This window comes from Capricornis sumatraensis, chromosome 14 (assembly GCF_032405125.1).
Source record: "Capricornis sumatraensis isolate serow.1 chromosome 14, serow.2, whole genome shotgun sequence".
NCBI lineage: Eukaryota > Metazoa > Chordata > Mammalia > Artiodactyla > Bovidae > Capricornis > Capricornis sumatraensis.
Window position 1 is genome coordinate 13,676,325 of NC_091082.1, and position 21,543 is coordinate 13,697,867.

General features: G+C 40.9%; 1 protein-coding gene and 1 pseudogene across 7 annotated transcripts in view; both read left to right on the plus strand.

Moving 5' to 3' along the window:
- The window catches only part of C4BPA (complement component 4 binding protein alpha), a 57,061-nt gene extending 54,197 nt beyond the window's left edge, over positions 1 to 2,864 (plus strand). For all 7 annotated transcript variants that reach the window (XM_068986614.1, XM_068986611.1, XM_068986613.1 and 4 more), the window contains 3 exons: positions 324 to 497; positions 1,764 to 1,939; positions 2,475 to 2,864. In XM_068986614.1, coding sequence (XP_068842715.1) covers positions 324 to 497; positions 1,764 to 1,939; positions 2,475 to 2,642 — 518 coding nt within the window. In that variant the 3' untranslated portion in view covers positions 2,643 to 2,864. The remainder of the gene's footprint in view (positions 1 to 323; positions 498 to 1,763; positions 1,940 to 2,474) is intronic.
- A 7,534-nt stretch (positions 2,865 to 10,398) lies between these two features.
- On the plus strand, positions 10,399 to 11,140 carry LOC138090878 (mitotic spindle assembly checkpoint protein MAD2A pseudogene; annotated as a pseudogene).
- The last annotated feature ends 10,403 nt before the right edge of the window (positions 11,141 to 21,543 follow it).

Here is a 21,543-nt window from a genome sequence, read left to right on the forward strand (position 1 = left end):
GGAGTGTGACACCAGTACAGTGTGACTTTGACTGAATTCCATCTTCCTGCCAAAATAGCTCCTAAATAGTGTCAAGTTCAGTGAATTTTCAAAAAAATGAAGCAAATCCTAAGTGCTTGTCAGTCCATTGTAACCTTTCTATGGTTCCCCAGCCTCAGGCCTTCATGAAGGCAGCTCGAGTTCTGTGTTTGTCTAAGTGACTGAATGGGTAGAGAAGACAGAAGGACAGATGGAAGCCTCCTTTGAACCAGACAGATTCTAGGAAGTGTTATTATATGCATTCTACATGCTGACCTTCTTTCACTTTTATGTCTCACCTCAAGATTGTGAATCCCCTCCTGTCATTGCACATGGACGACATAAAATAGTCTCTAAAGGCTTGTGGTATCAAGATGAGGAAGTTGAATATGAATGCAATGAAGGGTACATCCTGGATGGAGCAAAAAGACTCTTCTGCACTTCTTCAGGCTGGTCACCTGCAGTCCCTCAGTGTAAAGGTAACTCTGGCTCCCTCTTCATTTTAGGTGGCAGGGGTAGGGCTATCATCAAAGGATTGAGAGCACAGCTTCTTCCCTGTGAGAGGCAGCAAAAAAACATTTGATTTGATTTATTGAAAATAATTACTATGGTCTGATGGTATCCAAAGCAAAAAGCGCAGAAGGCACACAGAACATTAATCTCCCCTTCTTTCTCCCAGGTACAAAATTCAGTTTGTGAGGCATCTCCATTTCCCAGTTTCTTATATAATTCCGGAAATAGTCTACAGATGGTACATTCTATCTGAGTGCAGCTGTGGCCTGCAGCAAAACTTTCATGAAAAGTTGGTCTAGAATGTAAGCCCTAGTGGACTAATGCCAGGCATTGTGAAATCACAAGTATATCCATCAGTGCCAGTGCAGGGCATCAGTTGCTCACCATGTAGCTGTGTGGTGAGGGACTCCTAATTTTCCAGCTGTTATGGGGACAAGAGGTCAAAATGAGGTCTGATTATTGCATGCACACAGGTTTACTATCATTTCATCATCAACAGCTTCAGGGATGATTTGCCACCATCATTTCCTTTGCACACAGGAGAATAATAAGCAAGAGGGAAAATTTTTCATCTATTGTCTTACAGGAATCAAGATACAAGAGACAGCTGATCTGATAGTTGAAGATTTGGGGTCACATGCCCTTTTTATCGGAGAAGGCAATGACAACCCACTCCGGTACTCTTGCCTGGAAAATCCCATGGACGGAGGAGCCTGGTAGGCTGCAGTCCATGGGGTCTCTAAGAGTCGGGCACAACTGAACGAATTCACTTTCACTTTCCTGCATTGGAGAAGGAAATGGCAACCCACTCCAGTGTTTTTGCCTGGAGAATCCCAGGGACGGGGGAGCCTGGTGGGCCGCCATCTATGGGGTTGCACAGAGTCGGACACGACTGAAGAGACTTAGCAGTAGCAGCCCTTTTTATATTCTGTCAGGCTATTTGAAATTGTTATATATCCTTAAGCCAGTCACTTAACCTCTCTGTATCTCAGTTTCTCTTAGATAAAACAGTGAGACTTAAATAAGATGATCACATAAAGATCTACCCCAAAGTCTGATAAAGTGCTATTCCAATGCTCAATAAATATGCTAATGAATATTATTTTTCTTCTCAAGATTAAAAAAAAGGTAAAACAATTAGCAACACTTAAATACAGTTCATTCTTACTACCCTAGGCTGGCATGTTTCTTCTCAGATCTGTGGATTGCTTCAAATTATGTTTCCATTGCAGCATGGTGTGTAAAACCAGAGATAGAATATGGAAGGTTATCTGTGGAGAAGGTTAGATATGTTGAACCTGAAAGAATTACTATCCAGTGCAAGTCTGGCTATAGTTTGGTTGGTTCTGAAAAGATCAGTTGCTCAGAGGACAGAACCTGGCACCCGGAGGCGCCCAAGTGTGAGTGGGTAAGTCACACAACTTGAGGTAATTTTTGTTTTATTAAACCCCAAAGCACTGTCCTGCCAGCAAAGATGATACCTGACTTGTCAAGATTCATTCATTCAAAGGAGCTCTCATTCTTGCTTTGGAGCCTTCTGTCAGATAGGAGATGCAAAATTTTTCTGCTCTCACTTTTGATCAGGGAAAACTGAGCCCCTTTGAAGTGGAGGGTCTCAGACCTGGTAGTACTGGCAGACCTGGTAGTACTGATTGGCAACTTTTCTAGAGGATTTGATATACTCTTGTCCCATTTCTGGATGGTCAGAAGTAGTGTCTGTTCCCACAGAAGCTTTCTGGGAGGCTGTCTCAGAGCAGAGTTATATTCCTCTCAGGAAGATGATGGTGGGAAACAAGGTGTTTCTGGTTTTCCTGCTCCCCCAGGAGCCCTGGGGTGTGTCTTGGTCCTGAATCTGTAATCCTGCTTGTTTCTACAGGAACTGTGCCCCCTAACAATCGAGAGAGAAGTCTTTCAAGCATACTCATCATGTGTTTCTTTTTTAGGAGTATCCTGAAGGCTGTGAGCAAGTAGTCACAGGCAGGAAACTCTTGCAGTGCCTCCCACAGCCAGAGGAGGTGAAATTGGCCCTGGAAGTGTACAAGCTGTCCCTGGAGATTGAACTCCTTCATACAGAAAAACTAAAGAATTCCTCTGAGGAAGAATTTCTCTAAAGAGAGAGGGAGAAAAATGTACCTTGTGCCTTTAATCCAAAATAGATCAGTTAATCACCTTTACCATCTCTTTATGCCATTGATTGTGGTAATAGTTATCTAGAAAGAATAATTTGTTAACATTTAGTTATTTGAGATTGTAGAATTGTTGATCATTTTCTGACTCATTGTTTTTGCTTTTCTGTCTACATTGTACATATTTTTTTCCCATTAAAATTAACATATCCAACAATATTTTGTCTTCATGGTCATCAGGGCTCTGTGAAATAAGCTCTGAGAATAGACCCATGCATAAAGTTGATACATTTATTTTACTGTAGAGACCCTGGACATAGGGACTTTGGTTTATACCAATACATTTTCTGCATTGCCTTTACTCAACAGTTCTGCATATAGGTCACTCAGGCGCTCAGTATTTAGATTAAACATCAACACACCCCCAACGCCTTGTTCACTGTTGCCCATTTTTAGCAGTCATGCCCTTTTCTAAGTACCATGCACTTGGCCTCTGCCCCACTGATGCACGAGCATTGCCTTACGAGAAGGGGATTCTTGTCTGTATCAGTCTCCTGATTCCATCCTGAGCAACAAGCTCTGAAAGTTTGACGAGTGGAAGCCAACCTGGCAGCCACCTTTGTGCTCCTAAGTCCTTGATCTGGTTTAATCCTTATTTTCCTCAATAGAAAGAAAAATGACTTGAGCAATTGTTTCCCATCTGAAGAGAAACCTCATATCAATCACTTTTATGTCTCAGGGTGTTTGGAGACTTTTATCCTTTGCACTAACCACTTCCTCCAACTCTTGCATCCTCTGAAATCTCTCTCTTACTCATACCTTGGTTTTTTGGTTATTCCATCTGTTTTGTACATGGAACTCTATGTGGGAACAGGGGCTTCTTTAACTCCTCTCAACATACTCCAGTGAGACAATGTTATATAACAGGCTTTCACTAAACCTTCAATAAGTTTGAATTCGCTATAGTTACCTACTTAACACAGAAGGTATCTATTCATGGTCTTAAAAGCCATTTGTCTGATCCTTTTACTCAGAATTTCTTTTGGTTGGTATTGTTTCGGTTTCTCCTGAGACAAGTGAGGAACTACTTTCCTTGGGAGGTGCCCCAGAAAGTGCTGTGATTGAGTGGAAGAAGTGGGAAAGGGAGGATTGCCTCAAGAGGCCATTGTTGTTGCAAGCAGAAGCTCAGTTACGCTGATGGCTTTCTAGGAGCATGTGGAACACAATACTAAGTTGTCTTTCCAAGGAGGAGGACCCAGGGTATTTATCGCCACTTCTCTCCTTTCATTGGTAAAGACTTGCTCTGGTAGGACTGACACTCAGTCACATCTGACCTGCACTGTGGGCCAGTGGGGGCAGCAATGAGACATCAAGTCAGAGAGACACGTGTAGCCGATGGTTCCGTGGGGGCTGCTCGTGGTAATCTCCAGAGCAGGTATGTGGGCAGAGCACAAGTCACGTCTTCTCTAGTTGCTTTTTCTCTGTTGAAGTGCTGTTCCAGTCTATCCATTTTTCCCCTAATCAAATCTCTTGTGCCATTTCAGTTGTGCCCAATTCTATGATCCTATGGACTGTAGCCTGCTAGGCTCCTCTGTCCATGGGATTCCCCAGGTAAGAGTACTGGAGTGGGTTGCCATTTCCTTCTCCTGGGGATCTTCCTGACCCAGGGATCCAACCTGTATCTCTTGTGTCTCCTGCATTGGCAGGTGAATTCTTTTACCACTGGGCCACCTGGGGAGCCCCACACACACTGTGTACAAAACAGTTACAATTCATACATTTTCTATAACAGATATTGATTCCTCCTCTTTGGTTTGGGATATGAGGATGAAGCATGAGCCTCAGTGGTCCTTTAGACACTCTGTGAAAAGGATTTCACCATCATCTTCTATAATTGTCCAAATTTCTAGTATATTATAACTATCTTCACATTCATCATCAAAAATAAAATCTAAGAAAGTAGAATATCCTGTTAGGTATGTACATGAGCTGAGAAAGCTTAGGAAAGCTTTACTAGAAGAATTTGCAAGAGATTAACTTGTTCAACTTGGTGCTTCCTGAAGGTTTGAGTGAGAGGGAGAAGAGGGACTTGGATATTTTATCTCAAAAATTTAAAGTTTAGAGCAGAAGAAGATCATGGAGAAGTAAGATGGGGAGATCATCTGCCTTCCCAGAAACATCAAAAACTCATCAAGATATGAAACAACTACAAAGCAACCTCTAAATGACAGCTGAAGACCCGAGATCTCCAAAGGGGTAAGCTAAGCTCCCTGGAATCAGGTAGGACAAAAGATAAAGACATTAAAAGAGAGAGAGAGAGAGAGGGAGAGAGAGAGAGAGAACTTTAGGACAGGAGCCTGTGCCCCAAGGGAGGGAGGGAGTCCTGAAGGAGGAAAAGTTTCCATGCACTGGGAAACTCCCTCACAGCTGGGACCAAGAGGGAGCTGTGGAACCTTAGAGAGCCATGCAAAAGTGGGAGCCCAGAAGGCAAAATACAGAGAAAGTTGCACTTCTCAGCCCATAAGCAGCTCACAAATCTTAGGCCTGACCAGAGGGTGGAGGTGGGGAGCCAAGAGAAGTAGCTAACAAGCCCCAGCTCTGCCCAGAAGGAGGGGGCAAGAAGCCGAGAAAAGCACCACATGAACCTCCCCCTAGCAAGCTCCACCTGCAACACAGGGTAGGACCTGGATCGGAAGCTCTGGCAAAGATCCCAGGGAGAGGTAGTGGTCTGGTGGCAGTGAGAATTCACTGAGATAATTTAATGCGGCTGTGGAAATAGACTTGTCTATTACTGCCAAAACCAGGAGGGGGGCCAGAGACAGTGGACAAAACACCACTGATCTGGTCCTGATCCCATAGGTTGCAGCTACCACGAGGCAGTGAGCAGGCACAGGTTACTGCTTGCACCTTGCTGGGAACTTAAACAGCTGAGCTCTTTCTAGGAACCCTTTTCCACTGGAAGAATTTACGACCTACCTCAGATTGTATCAACTCCAATAGGTCACTACTGCCACAGGCACTCCCCAGTACAACCCATAAATGGTGGGCATATCCTCCCCTTTCCCCAGCCTAAGAGAGCAAGTGAACCCCAATGAGACTTGGCCTTTGCCACCTCATGTCCAGGGTAGGAACAGACAGTGGACCCAAGTGGCAAGTCTAAACATTGGGAGCAACTACAAGCTGTAATAAGGCCAGATTTGACACTGAAGTCACCCTATGCTGCCCACAACAGATCCAGAGACTTTTCTAGAAATATTAGAGGTCTTTGGTGTAAGCCTCACTGGATGTTCTGGGCTGCTGAGTGTTGCCTTCACCAAGAGTATTGGTAATTTGTCTTTTGTGCTGTGTGGCTTGTGAGGTCTTGGAACTTCAATAGGCATCGAGCCTGAATCCCTGAGGTGAGAGACTCAAGCCCAGGACTTTGAACCACCGGAGAACTCCTGACACCAGGGAACATTAATAGATGAGACCCTTCCCAAAGGCCTCCATCTCAACACCAAAACCAAGCCCACCCAAAAGCCAGCAAGCACCAGTACCCAGATATCCCACACCAATTATTTAATGAGACAGGAACACAATGCTGCACATTAGCAGACAGGCTGCCCAAAACCATACTGAACCCATAGACACGTCAAAACCTACTACTGGACATGGTGCTACCTTCAGAGAGATAAGATATAACTCCAGACCAGAACACAGGTACAAGTCCCCTCAACCAGGAAGCCATCATAGGACACTCGTCCAACTACACCCACAGGGAGCAGAGTCCACAACTAGGAAGAACTGTGACCTTGAGAACTTTTTTCAGTTTCTTCTTTTAAATCACAATTTTTATTTTTCCAATACACTTCTACTTCTACATTGACCTTTTGCAGTGCTGTGGATTTTTCCTTTTTAAAATCTTTTAAAAGACTGTTTCTTCCTCTTTGGGGATTTTTTGTTGTTGTTCTGTTTTACTGTTTTTCTTATTGTTTTTCCGGCTGTAGCTATTCCTTAATAAATACAAATCTTTTTCACATACATCTTTTTATCTTGGCTTTTCTATTTTTCTTTTATCTTTCCTTCTGCCCCCTCCTTTTCTCTTTTATTTCCCTTCTTCTCTTTTTTCTTCCTTCACTCTTTCTTTTTTTTCACCAGGTATGTTAATTTACGTTTTCTTTGCTATGTTCCCCAGTTGACACTGCTCTGACTTAGTTTTCCAGTCTGAGTTTTAGTTAACCCTGTTTTTAATTTTCAATATCATTTTTGGTTTCTTTTGCTCATCAAGTCAATCTCTTGTACTTTCTTTCCTTTGGAATACTTTGGTTATATTTGTGTGTGTGTAAGGGTGTGTATTGGAGAAGGCAATGGCACCCCACTCCAGTACTCTTGCCTGGAGAATCCCGTGGATGGAAGAGCCTGATGGACTGCGGTCCATGGGGTCATGAAGAATCGGACATGACTGAGCGACTTCACTTTCACTTTTCACTTTCCTGCATTGGAGAAGGAAATGGCAACCCACTCCAGTGGTCTTGCCTGGAGAATCCCTGGGATGGGGGAGCCTGGTGGGCTGCCGTCTATGGGGTCGCACAGAGTCGGACATGACTAAAGCGACAGGAGCAGCAGCAAGGGTGTGTATATGTCCCATTGTTTTTGTAATTATCTGCCTGACCTTGTACTTACCATTTATGTAGGTTCATCTTTTATCTCTTGTTATGTTTTGCTTTTGTATTGATATGTTTGTTTTAATACCCTTTAATCTCATTAAAAAATGACTTATGGAGTCTCCCATCCAGGGAATTGGCCTAAACCATTGAAGTGGGAGCCCTCAGCCCAGGAATGCAGACTGCCAGAGAATTTCTAACCCAAGGGGATATTAATTATTGAGAACTTCCATGAAGGCCTACACCTGTACACAAAGCCTGGTATCATACCCAGTTGCCAAGGCACCCAGTGCAGGACATCTCACCCAAACAACAAGCAAGACAAAAACACAGAAACAATCATCGCTGACAAGATTCCCACAGACACTCCAAAATGTCTCCTGACACTGTCCTGCCTATCAGAAGGAAAAAAAAAAAAAAAAAAACCCACAAAAAACCAACAACAAAAAAACCCCAACTCACCTCCTCCCACTAGAATGCAGGCACAAGTCACCCCTAACAAGAAGTCAACACAGACAACTGAACCAACCTTAACCACTGAGGGCAAAAATCAAAAGGAAGAAGGAATATGACCCTAAAGCCTGGGAAAAGGAGATCTCAAATAGAGTCAGTTGGGGAGAGACAATGAAAAGACAGAAATATAGCACAAAGGAATAAACCAAGTAGCAACACAGAAGATCAAATAAACAAAGAGGAAATAGGAAAACTACCTGAAAAAGAATTCTTAATAATGATAGTGAAGATGTTCCAAAGCCTCTAAAATAGAATGGAGTAAATATAAGAAGCAATCAATACAATTAATAATGACATAAGAGAAGTAAAGAATAAACAGAGATGAATAACACAATTACTGAAATTAAAAATACTCTAGAACGAACCAAGAGTAGAATAACTGAGGCAGAAGAACAGATAGGTGAGCTGAAGATAGAATGGTGAATTCTGCTAAAGAGCAGAGTGAAGGGAAAAGAATGAAAAGTATTGAGGACAGCCTCAGAGACTTCTGGGACAATATTAAATGCACCAACATTAGAGTTATAGGAGTCCTAGAGGGAAAAGAGAAAAAGAAAGGCCCTGAGAAAATTTTTGAAGAGATTATAGTCGAAAACTTCCCCAACACGGGAAAGGAAATAGTCAATCAAGTCCAAGAAGTGCAGTCCCACACAGGATAAACCCAAGGATAAACTCGTTGAAACACATACTAATCAAGCTAACAGAGATTAAACACAAAGAAAGAGAGCAGCAAGGGAAACAGTGATACAGTATATTGACGCATATATATGGAATTTAGAAAGATGGTAACGATGATCGTATATACAAGGCAGCAAAAGTGGCACAGATATAAAGAACAGACTTTTGAACTATGTGGGAGAAGATGAGGGTGGGATGATTTGAGAAAATAGCATTGTAACACATATGTTATCATATGTAAAACAGATCACCAGTGCAAATTAAATGCATGAAGCAGGTCACTCAAAACCAGTGTTCTGCGACAACACGGAGGGATGGGGTTGGGAGGAAGGTGGGAGTGGGGATTGGGATGAGGGGAAACATGTGCACCCATGGCTGATTCATGTTGATGCTTGGTGGAAATCACCACAATATTGTAAAATGATTATCTTCCAATTAAAAAAAAAAGCAGCAAAGGAAAATCAACAAGTAACATACAAGGAAAAACCCATATGATTAACAGCTAATCTTTTGGCAGAAACTCTGCAGGCCAAAAGGGACTGGCAGGATATATTTAAAGTACTGAAGTAGAAAATCTACAACCATGCTTACTCTACCCAGCAAGGATCACATTCAAAATTGATGGAGAAATCAAAAGCTTTACAGACAAGCAAAAGTTAAGGGAATTTAGCACCACCAAACCAGCTTTACAACAAATATTAAAGGACTTATATAGGCAGTAAACACAAGAGAAAGGAAAGACCTACAAAAACGAACCCCAAACAATTAAGAAAATGCCAATAGAAACATATATATCAACAATTATTTTTAATGTAAGTGGATTAAATGCTCCAACCAAAAGACACAGACTGGCTGAATCGATACACACACACACACAAAAGACCCATATATATGCTATCTACAAGAGACCTACTTCAGATCTAGAGACATAAACAGAATGAAAGTAAAAGGATGGAAAATGATATTGTGTTCAAATAGAAACCAAAAGAAAGCTGGAGTGGCAACTCTCATTTCAGATAAAATACACTAAAAATAAAGATTGTAAAAGAAGGACACTACATAATGATCAAGGGATCAATTCAAGAAGAAGACATAACCCTTATAAATATTTAAACACCCAACACAGGAGCATCTCAGTACATAAGCAAACATTAACAGACATAAAGGAGGAAATTGACAGTAACACAATAATAGTAGGGGATTTAAACACTCCACTTACAGCAATGGACAGATCATCAAAACAGAAAATCAATAAAGAAACACAAACGTTAAATGAAATATTAGAACATTAGTACTTTCCATCAAATGCAGAAGAATACACTTTCTCCTCAAGTGCACATGGAGCATTCTCCAGGAGAGACCACATCTTGGGTCACAAATCAAACCTCAGTAAATTTAAGATTTAAAATTGTATAAAGCATCTTTTCTGACTACAACACTATGAGACTAGATATCAGTTATAGGAAAATAATATTGTAAAAACAACCACAATTACATGGAGATTAAAGAATACATTTCTAAGTAACAAACAGGTTACTGAAGAAATAAGAAGGGAAACAAAAATAAAGATTCCTAGAAACAAATGACAATGAAAACACAATGACCCAAAACCTATGGGATGCAGCAAAAAGCAATTCTAAGAAGGAAGTGTGTAGCAATACAATCCTACCTCAGGAAACAAGAAAACCATTGAATAGACAACCTAACTCTACATCTAAAATGGCTGGAAAAAGAAGAACAGAATAAACCTCAAAGTTAGTGGAGGGAAAGAAATCATAAAGGTCAGAGCAGAAATAACTGGAAAAGAAACAAAGGAAGCAATAGTAAAGATTAATAAAACTAAAAGCTGGTTCTTTGAAAAGATAAGCAAAATTGACAGACCATTAGCCGGAGTCATCCAAAGAAAAAGGGGGAAAAAATCAAATCAAAAAAATCAAGAATGAGAAAGGAAAGAGTGGCGGGGAACTGCTCCGGAAGCCCCTGGCGTCGCTGTCTGCTGGGTGGAAGCGCGCACCGTCATCCGTGGGCCTGGCCATGGCGCTGCAACTCTCCCGGGAGCAAGGCATCACCTTGCGCCGGAGCGCCGAGATCGTGGCCGAGTTCTTCTCATTTGGTATCAACAGTATTTTATATCAGCGTGGCATATATCCATCGGAAACCTTTACTCGAGTGCAGAAATATGGACTCACCTTGCTTGTAACTACTGATCCTGAGCTCATAAAATACCTAAATAATGTGGTGGATCAACTAAAAGAATGGTTATACAAGTGTTCAGTTCAGAAGCTGGTGGTCGTCATCTCAAATATTGAAAGTGGGGAGGTCCTTGAAAGATGGCAGTTTGATATTGAGTGTGACAAGACTGCAAAAGATGACAGTGCACCCAGAGAAAAGTCTCAGAAAGCTATCCAAGATGAAATCCGTTCAGTGATCAGACAGATCACAGCTACAGTAACATTTCTGCCACTGTTGGAAGTTTCTTGTTCATTTGATCTCCTCATTTATACAGACAAAGATCTGGTTGTACCTGAAAAATGGGAAGAGTCGGGACCACAGTTCATTACCAATTCTGAGGAAGTTCGTCTTCGTTCATTTACTACTACAATTCACAAAGTAAATAGCATGGTAGCCTACAAAATTCCTGTCAATGACTGAGGATGAGATATGGACAATAACGTGCTTGTAACTCTCAAATGTGGTTTTCCTATTAGATCAACTATGGTTGATATGTTTTATTTCATTGGTTAATTTTTAGATGAGGAAAACTTAACATGATACTTTACTGAATCTGTGCAAAATTGTTCCGTTTTTGGTACCTATCTGACTTTCCATAGGGTTGACATAAGTTACTGCACAGATTGCATCAGTACTGCAGTGTTACTTTCTTTGAAGGTAGTAACCATAGGTGGAAAAACTTTTGCTAAATGCCTTTCTAAATCAGACTTTTGGTCAAGTAGCTTGATGCAGAATATAGAGAAATATTTAAATATAAAATAGAACAAAAGAAATGTGAATATTCAGAATCTTCATTTACATCCTGAAAGTAACTAATGATAGTCCCTAAGTAGTGAAATATTTCTCCTATTGCATCCTCTTGTCGTTTATTTCATTTGTATAGTTTCCGTATTGAAAAAATGTCCAATTATTTGAGTTTAATTTATGTAATTTGAGCCTATAAAGCTGTGGATATTCCCACTTTTCAAATTGTTGTGATACAGAACTCTTAAGAATGTCTTTATGTTTTATAAAATCAAGCTTTAAATGACAATGATGAAATAAAGTTAAATGTGTATGTTTAAAAAAAAAAAAGAATGAGAAAGGAGAGGCTGCAACAGACAATGTAAAAACACAAAGGATCTTGAGAAACTGTTAGAAGCAACTAAATGCTAATAAAATAAACAACAAAATAGACAACATAGAGGAAATGGACAGATTCTTAAAAAGTTTAACCTTCTAAGACTGAGCAAGGAAGAAATAGAAATTATGAACAAGCCAACTGCCAACTCCGAAATTAAAACTGTGATAAACAAAAATCTCCCCCAAAACAAAAGTCCAGTGTAAGATGGCTTCACAGGTAAATTCTATCAAACATTTAGAGAAGAGCTAATGCATATCCTGAAACTCTACCAAAAAACTGCAGAGGAAAGAACACTTCCAAGCTCATTCTATGAGGCCACAATCATCCTGATACCAGAGCCAGACAAAGACATCACAAAAAAGAAAATTACAGGCCAGTATCACTGATGAACATAGATTCAAAAATCCTCAACAAAATTCTAGCAAACAGAATTCAACAACACATTAAAAAGATCATACACCATGATCGATTTTATGCCAGTGACACAAGGATTGTTCAATATACACAAAACAATCAATGTGATACACCATATTAGCAAGTTGAAAGATAAAAACCATATAATAATCTCAATAGATGCAGAAAAAGCTTTTGACAAAATTTAGCACCCATATATGATAAAAACTCTTCAAAAATTGGCCTAGAAGAAACATACCCTAACATAATAAAGGCCATATACAACAAACCCAAAGCAAATATTCTCAATGCTGAGAAACTGAAAGCATCCTCTCTAAGGTCAGTAACAAGACAAGGTGCCCACTCTTGCTACTATTATTCCACAAACTTTGGAAACCCTAGTTATGGCAATCAGAGAAGAAAAAGGAATAAAAGGAATCTAGATTTGAAAGGAAGAAGTAAAATTCTCACTATTTGCAGATGACATGATACTGTACATGGTATCATGTACTATCATGTACCTAAAGATACTATCAGAAAATCACTAGAGCTAGTCAGTGAATTTAGTAAAGTCACAGGACACAAAATCAATATGTAGAAATCTCTTGCATTTCTATATACTAAGAAATAAATTATAAAGAGAAATTAAGCAATCAATCCCATTTACCATTCCAAAAAAACACTAAATACCTAGGAATAAACCTAACTAGGAAGACAAAAGAACTATATACAGAAAACTATAAGACACTGATGAAAGTAGTCAAAGAGGACATAAACAGATGGAGGGATAGATATTCCATGTTCCTGGGATGGAAGAATCAATATCGTAAAAATGACTATACTACCAAATGCAATTCGGAGAAGGCAATGGCAACCCACTCCAGTACTCTTGCCTGGAAAATCCCATGGACGGAGGAGCCTGGAAGTCTGCAGTCCATGGGATCACTGAGGGTCGGACGTGACTGAGCGACTTCACTTTCACTTTTCACTTTCCTGCATTGGAGAAAGAAATAGCAACCCAGTCCAGTGTTCTCGCCTGGAGAATCCCAGGGACAAGGGAGCCTGGTGGGCTGCTGTCTATGGGGTCACACAGAGTCAGGCACGACTGAAGTGTCTTAGCAGCAGCAACCAAATGCAATCTACAGATTCAATGCAATCCCTATCATTACCCATGGCAGTTTTCACAGAATTAGAAGAAAAATTTCACAATTTATATGGAAACACAAGGGACCCCAAATATTCAAAGCAATCTTGAGAAAGAAGAATGGAGCTAGAGGAATCAACTTACCTAATTTCAGACTGTACTACAAAGCTACAGTCAATACAGTATGGTATTAGCACAAAAAGAGAAGTATAGACCAATGGAATAAAATAGAAAGCCCAGAGATAAACCCTGGGATTTATAAGCCCAGAGATAAACCCACACACCTATGGGCACCTTATCTTTGATGAAGGAGTCGAGAATATACAATGGGTTAAAGGTAGTCTTTAACTATAGGTGGTGCTGGGAGAACTGGACAACTACGTGTAAAAGAATGAAATTAGAACACTTCCTAACACCATACTATGCTGTACTGTGCTGTGCTTAGTCGCTCAGTCATGCCTGACTCTTTGTGACCCCATGGACTGTAACCTGCCAGGCTGCTCTGTCCATGGGGATTTTCCAGGCAAAAATACTGGAGTGGGTTGCCAGGCCCTGGATCTTCCCAACCCAGGAATCAAACCCAGGTGTCCCACATTGCAGGTGGATTCTTTACTGTCTGAACCACCAGGGAAGCCCTTTTAACACCATACATCAAGATGAATTTGAAATAGATTAAAGACCTAAATGTAAGACCAGAAACCATAAAAGTCTTAGAAGAAAATATAGACAAAACACTGTATGACAAAAATCATAGCAAGGTCCTCTATGACCTACTTTCTAGAATAATGGAAATAAAACCAAAAATAAACAAGTGGGACCTTAATTAAAGAGTTTTTGCACAGCAGAGGAAACTATAAACAAGGTGAAAAGGCAACCATCAGAATGGGACAAAATAGTAGCAAATGAAACAACTGACAAAGGATTGATCTCTAAAATACACAAGCAGCTCATACAACTCAAAACCAGAAAAACAAACAATTCAATCAAACAGCAGGCAAAAGACCTAAACAGACCTTCTTCCAAAGAAGACATATGGATGGCTAATAACCACATGAAGAGAAGCTCAACATCGCTCATTATTAGAGAAATGCAAATCAAAACTACAATGATATATCACCTCACAGTGATCAGAATGGCCATCATCAAAAAATCCACTGACAGTAAGTGCTGGAAAGCTGTGGAGCAAAGGGAACAATCTTGCAAAGCTGGTGGGAATGTAAATTGGTATAGCCACTATGGAAGACAGTGTGGAGATTCCTTTAAAAACTGGGAATAAAACCACCATAGAATCTAGCAATACCACTTCTAGGCATATACCTTGAGGAAACCAAAACTGAAAAAGACACATTTATCCCATTGTTCATTGCAGTACTATTTATAATGGCTAGGACACGAAGTAACCTAGATGCCCATCACCAAATGAATGGATAAAGAAACTGTGGTACATATATACAATGGAATACTACTCAGCCATAAAAGGAACACATTTGAGTCAGTTCTAATGAAGTGAATGAACCTAGACCCTATTATACAGAGTGAAGTAAGTCAGAAGTGACAGTCACTCAGTTATATCTGACTCTTTGCAACCTCATGGACTGTACAGTCCATGGAATTCTCAGGCCAGAATCCTGGAGTGGGTAGCCTTTCCATTCTCCAAGGGATCTTCCCAACCCAGGGATTGAACCCAGGTTTCCCACACTGCAGACAGTCTTCACCAGCTGAGCCACCTGGGAAGCTCCATATATATTAATGCATATATATGGAATCGAGAAAGGTGGTACTGATGAGACTATTTTCAGGGCAGCAATGGAGGCACAGACATTAGAAAACAGACTCATGGACCAGGGTTGGGGAGAGGAAGGAGAGGGTGAGATGTACGGAGTGGGTAGCATGGAAGCATATACACTAACATATGTAAAATAGGTAGCCAGTGGAAATTTTCTGTATGACTCAGGGAGCTCAAACTGGGGCTCTGTAATAACCTGGATGGGTAGGAAAGGGTGGGAGGTGGAAGGGAGTTTCAAGAGGGAGGTGACATATGTATCAGTTCAGTTCAGTTCAGTAGCTCAGTCATGTCCAACTTTGCAACCCTGTGAATCGCAGCACGCCAGGCCTCCCTGTCCATCACCAATTCCCAGAGTTCACTCAAACTCAAGTCGATCGAGTCAGTGATGCCATCCAGCCATCTCATCCTCGGTCGTCCCCTTCTCCTCCTGCCCCCAATCCCTCCCAGCATCAGAGTCTTTTCCAATGAGTCAACTCTTCACATGAGGTGCCAAAGTACTGGAGTTTCAGCTTTAGCATCATTCCTTCCAGAGAAATCCCAGGGCTGATCTCCTTCAGAATGGACTGGTTGGATCTCCTTGCAGTCCAAGGGACTCTCAAGAGTCTTCTCCAACACCACAGTTCAAAACCATCAATTCTTTGGTGCTCAGCTTTCTTCACAGTCCAACTCTCACATCCATACATGACCACAGGAAAAACCATAGCCTTGACTAGACGGACCTTAGTCGTCAAAGTAATGTCTCTGCTTTTGAATATGCTATCTAGGTTGGTCATAACTTTCCTTCCAAGGAGTAAGCGTCTTTTAATTTCATGGCTGCAGTCACCATCTGCAGTGATTTTGGAGCCCCCCAAAATAAAATCCGCCACCGTTTCCCCATCTATTTCCCATGAAGTGATGGGACCAGATGCCATGATCTTCATTTTCTGAATGTTGAGCTTTAAGCCAACTTTTTCACTCTCCTCTTTCACTTTCATCAAGAAGCTCTGTAGTTCTTCTTCACTTTCTGCTATAAGGGTGGTGTCATCTGCATATCTGAGGTTATTGATATTTCTCCCGGCAATCTTGATTCCGGGAGATTCTGGGAGGTGTTACTTACCTCCATTTTTCCTGAAAATCAGAGTGGCTTTAAACAGTCCTGGAAAAGCCTGGGCTTAAGGAAGCAGACTGACAGGTGGAAGTTGTCCAGGCTGAACTGAAGTGGTAAGGCCCTAGTGATAGGACAGCATACTTAATGGTCTGCTACACACTTCAGCACATGGTGGATGCTCTCACACCTGCTTTTGTTACTTTCTCTGGTTCTTGGATCCATGTTTTCCTCTCTCTTGAATTTTCATTTTACAAAAGCCCATCTTTTGGAAACTGCGTGAGAAATGATGCATAGAAAGTAAAACTTTGGATCTTTGCGTGTTTGAAACTGTCTTCACTGTCACATGTGATTTAGTTTGATTGTGTGTAGAAGGCTGGCCTATAAATAATTTTTGCTCGCATTTTAAAGCAATTTTTCTCTCATTTTAAATGAATTTCTCCTAATACTTGCATTGTAGCTATTGAGAGTCAGAGAACCTCCTGACTTCTGACCTGATTTTCTCTCCTCTGGACTTTTTTAGGATAGTCTCTTGTCACCCACGATGTTCTAAAATATCATGTTGCTGCACTTTGCTATATTTTGTCTCTTTATTCATTTTTCTAGGATTTGACTAATCTTTCCAGTCTATAAACTCATGTCCTTCTGGTCTGAGAAATTTTCTTATATGATTTCTTCTATAATATTTCTTCACTCTTATCTCTTATTGAAGTCCATTTTGTCTGATAATTGGATTTCTTTGTTGATTGGTTGATTTGCCATATTTTCTGTCTTCATTCTTACACCCAACCCTTTACACACTTCTTAGGAGATTTCCTTGGCTTTGTATTCCAAACCTTTTGTTGATTTTCAGTTTCTTTTAAGAACATATAATAAAGTTTTTCAAAAGATTTCTATTCTCTTTAAAAAAAAGTACTGCCTGTTTTTTCTTACCTAGATTAATTCTGTCTTCATGCAGCTATTTGTGATAGAGAAGTGTTATTTTTCTCCCTGCAAACTTTTATTAATGAACATGGTCTTTGAAGACTGATGCTTGAATAATCTCATTTAAAGTTCTGTGTATATGAACAAGTTTTGCTGACTGTAATCTTGCTTGCAGTCTGATGGTACAGGTGAGGTATTTACAATTAAATTGTTGTCATAACAGAAATTACTAAATTTTTTCTATTTTAACCACCGCCCCCTTTGATTTTAAGAAACAGAACCACTTTTGGTTCATCATTTTAAATATCAGCTGGACACATCACTTTTCACTAGAGCCTACCTATCTTGGAGCAACTTTCTAATGAATGCAACTTCCTGATCAGTTACTTAGAAAAGAAACTGCTTGATAAAGTCATAGATACAGAGAATAAATAGGTGGTTACCAGAGGGGAGAGTGGTAGGGGAAGGAAATAAACAGATGGGGGGGGGGGGGATTAAAAGGTACAAGGGTTTCCCTGGTGGCTCAGTTGGTAAAGAATCCTGCTGCAGTGTGGGAGACCTGGGTTCAATCCCTGTGGTGGGACGATCCCCTGGAGATGGGAACGGCTACCCACTCCAGTTTTCTGGCCTGGAAAATTCCATGGATAGTATAGTCCAGAGGGTCGCAAAGAGTTGGGCACGGCTGAGTGACTTTCACTTTCACTTTTAAAAGGTACAAACTTCCAGTTGTAGAATAAATTAGCCATCTGTACGAAATGTATAGTGTGGGGAATACAGTAACTATGTTATATTTTTGTATAATGAGATTTTCTAACTGTACTTATCATGGTGATCATTTTGAAATGCTTAGAAATACAAATTATCATGTGTAACAGGAACACTATGGTACATGTGTACCATAGTGTTGTTGTAAATCAATATACTTCAGAAACAAACTAACAAAGAAAAAGAGATCAGATTGAGATGATTGGATGAAAGCAGTCAAGAGGTACACATTTCTAGTAAAAAGATAAATCTGTACTAGCGATGTGATGTGGGCTTGCCAGCTGGATCAGTGTAAAGAATCTGCAGAAGACTCAAGAGCCACAGGCTCAATCGCTGGGTCAGGAGGAGGAAATAACAACCTGCATCAGTATTCTTGCCTGGAAAATTCCGTGGACAGAGGAGCCTGGCAGGCTACAGTCCATGGGGTCACAAGGAGTCGGACACGACTGAGCACATTCACACACAGGGATGCAATGTACTACATAATAAATATAATGTATGTTATATATGAAACATTTGTTACATTGAAAATGTTATATGCTATCACATATGCTGTATGTTATATATGAAAGTGTTCAGAGAGTAAATCTTAAGGGTTTTATCACAAGAAAAAAATTTTTCTATTACTTTAATTTTGTATCTATATGAGATGATGGATGTTCATTAAACTTAATGTGATAATCATTTGGTGATGTATATAAATCAAATCATTATGCTGTACACTTTAAACCTACACAGTAGTATGTGTTAATTATATCTCTGTAAACGATGTGAGAGTTGGACTGTGAAGAAAGCTGAGCGCCGAAGAATTGATGGTTTTGAACTGTGGTGTTGGAGAAGACTCTTGAGAGTCCGCTTGGATTGCAAAGAGATCCAACCAGTCCATCCTAAAAGAGATCAGTCCTGGGTCTTCTTTGGAAGGACTGATGCTGAAGCTGAAACTCCGATACTTTGGCCACCTCAGGTGAAGAGTTGACTCATTGGAAAAGACCCTGATGCTGGGAGGGATTGGGGGCAGGAGGAGAAGGGGACCATAGAGGATGAGATGGTTGGATGGCATCACCGACTTGATGGACATGAGTTTGAGTGAACTCCGGGAGTTGATGATGGACAGGGAGGCCTGGCGTGCTGTGATTTATGGGGTCACAAAGAGTTGGACACGACTGAGCGACTGAAATGAACTGAACTGAAATGAAACGTGGGAAGGGGTTGGGAGTAAGAAGCTGCTTGCTCTTTGCTTCCTTTATCCCCAGAGTCAGGGCTGAAATGCAGACATAGTGCTGGTGAACCAATTTCCGCCCTGCTTAATTGCAGCCATGAAATTAAAAGACGCTTACTCCTCGGAAGGAAAGTTATGACCAACCTAGATAACATATTCAAAAGCAGAGACATTACTTTGCTGACTGAGGTCTGTCTAATCAAGGCTATGGTTTTTCCTGTGGTCATGTACGGATGTGAGAGTTGGACTGTGAAGAAAGCTGAGCACCGAAGAATTGATGGTTTTGAACTGTGGTGTTGGAGAAGACTCTTGAGAGTCCCTTGGACTGCAAGGAGATCCAACCAGTCCATTCTGAAGGAGATCAGCCCTGGGATTTCTTTGGAAGGAATGATGCTAAAGCTGAAACTCCAATACTTTGGCCACCTCATGCGAAGAATTGACTCATTGGAAAAGACTCTGATGCTGGGAGGGATTGGGGGCAGGAGGAGAAGGGGACGACCGAGGATGAGATGGCTGAATGGCATCACTGACTCGATGGACGCGAGTCTGAGTGAACTCTGGGAGTTGGTGATGGACAGGGAGGCCTGGCGTGCTGCAATTCACGGGGTCGCAAAGAGTCGGACACGACTGAGCAACTGAACTGAACTGAACTAGGAGGATAGCATCCTCTGGGATGCTGAAGCAACAAGGAAGAAGGAATCTGGTCTTTGGTTGAAGTACTGCTCTTCATCCTGTTCAAAGTGCCAGATGTCTTGCTGCTCACACCGTCTGCACTGTTTGCTGAACCCAGGGTGGGCAAGGTGCGAGTTGGAAGGATGAAAGAAGATGCGAGAACCGCAGGGACTGCAGAGGTGTTTATTCTCTTTTGGCTGGCACGGCAGCTGTAGCAGCAGACATAACATAACACAGCCGCTCTCCTGGCTGACACAACAGCCATAACACAGCATTCTCTCCTGGCTGATGCAGCAGCCCTGGAAGTATTCACATTATATTCTCTCTGCTTGTGGCTGACCTAACAGACGCAGCTGTGACACAGCAGTAATTCCTGCCACTGTATTGGTGGAGCTCATATATCTGCGCAGCACAAGGCAGTCGTGTGCAGGGCTACAAATGATCTCACCTGTTACATAGCCATTATTTACAAAACTTGGGGCGAGAGAGCCTGAACACGCCATCTTGGCTAATTTCCCCACTGTTGATCATGTGGTTCAGAACAGCTGACCGTCCTAAATGCCTTTAATGACTCCTCTTTCGTGAAAGACAAATAAATTTCTGTCTACTTTGAGCCACTGAGCTTTCGGATGGCCTATTTCCTGACAAGTGGATGGTGAAGGTGAAAGTGGAAGTTGCTCCATCGTGTCCGGCTCTTTGCGACCCCATGGATGGTAAAGTCCATAGAATTCTCCAGGCCAGAATACTGGAGTGGGTAGTCTTTCCCTTCTCCAAGGGATCTTCCCAACCCAGGAATCGAACCCAGGTCTCCCTCATTGCGGGCAGATTCTTTTCTACCTGAGCCACAACGGAAGCCCAAGTACAGGGTAGGGACTCCCCAGATATCAGTGGTTATTAGTGTTTTCTCTGTTGCTGTCCCAGGTCTCCAGAGAAACGGTTTCTGGTCTTCTGCCTGCTTGTTTACTTGAACTTCTATCATGCAAGATGAAAAGGTTACTGCTTCTATATTCTCTTTGAATTCTGTTTTCTCCCTCCACCTCTTGGTCTATTTCCATCACATTACTTCTGCACTATCAACTCTGAGAGAACTTTCAGTCTTTCCTGAGATAATTACTCCCTTTCTTAGAATGCAGAGGATTTGCATTTATCTCTTTGTTTTAACAGCATTTTCCCTTCCACTACGATTAGTTCATCTTTGTATTTCACTCAGAGGTTTGCTCATAGTGGTGCCGAATAATCATATTGTGAGTAAAAGTGTATACAGTTATGTGAAATGTTAATTTGGTGCTAAAGTTTAGTTCGGCCTAAGAGAAGTCAGTTACAAAGCCTCTGCTGCCAAATATTTTCTGACCCCAGGAAAATGAATTACAACAAAGTGAATTATTTCTATTTTAGATTTAATAATCTTGGGGAGAAGTAAATTGGTAAATCATAGGTTCTGTCACGAAAAATTTTAGCTAAAGGGAGACTATATTGATTGTACTGCCATTTTGTATTTATGGGAACCAAAAAAGGGCATGTTATTTTCTAAAATTCATCTGAATTCAGGAATTATTCTTCCTAGTTCTTTCACCAATTTTAGGCAAATAATAAATTTTCTGGTATGATAATGAGTCTATTTGCATATTTAAAAATTTGATGAGTCCTCCTTCCTATGTTCAAAGTATATTGAAATAGTCTACATGAGTTTACATAATTTAAAATTTTTATTTC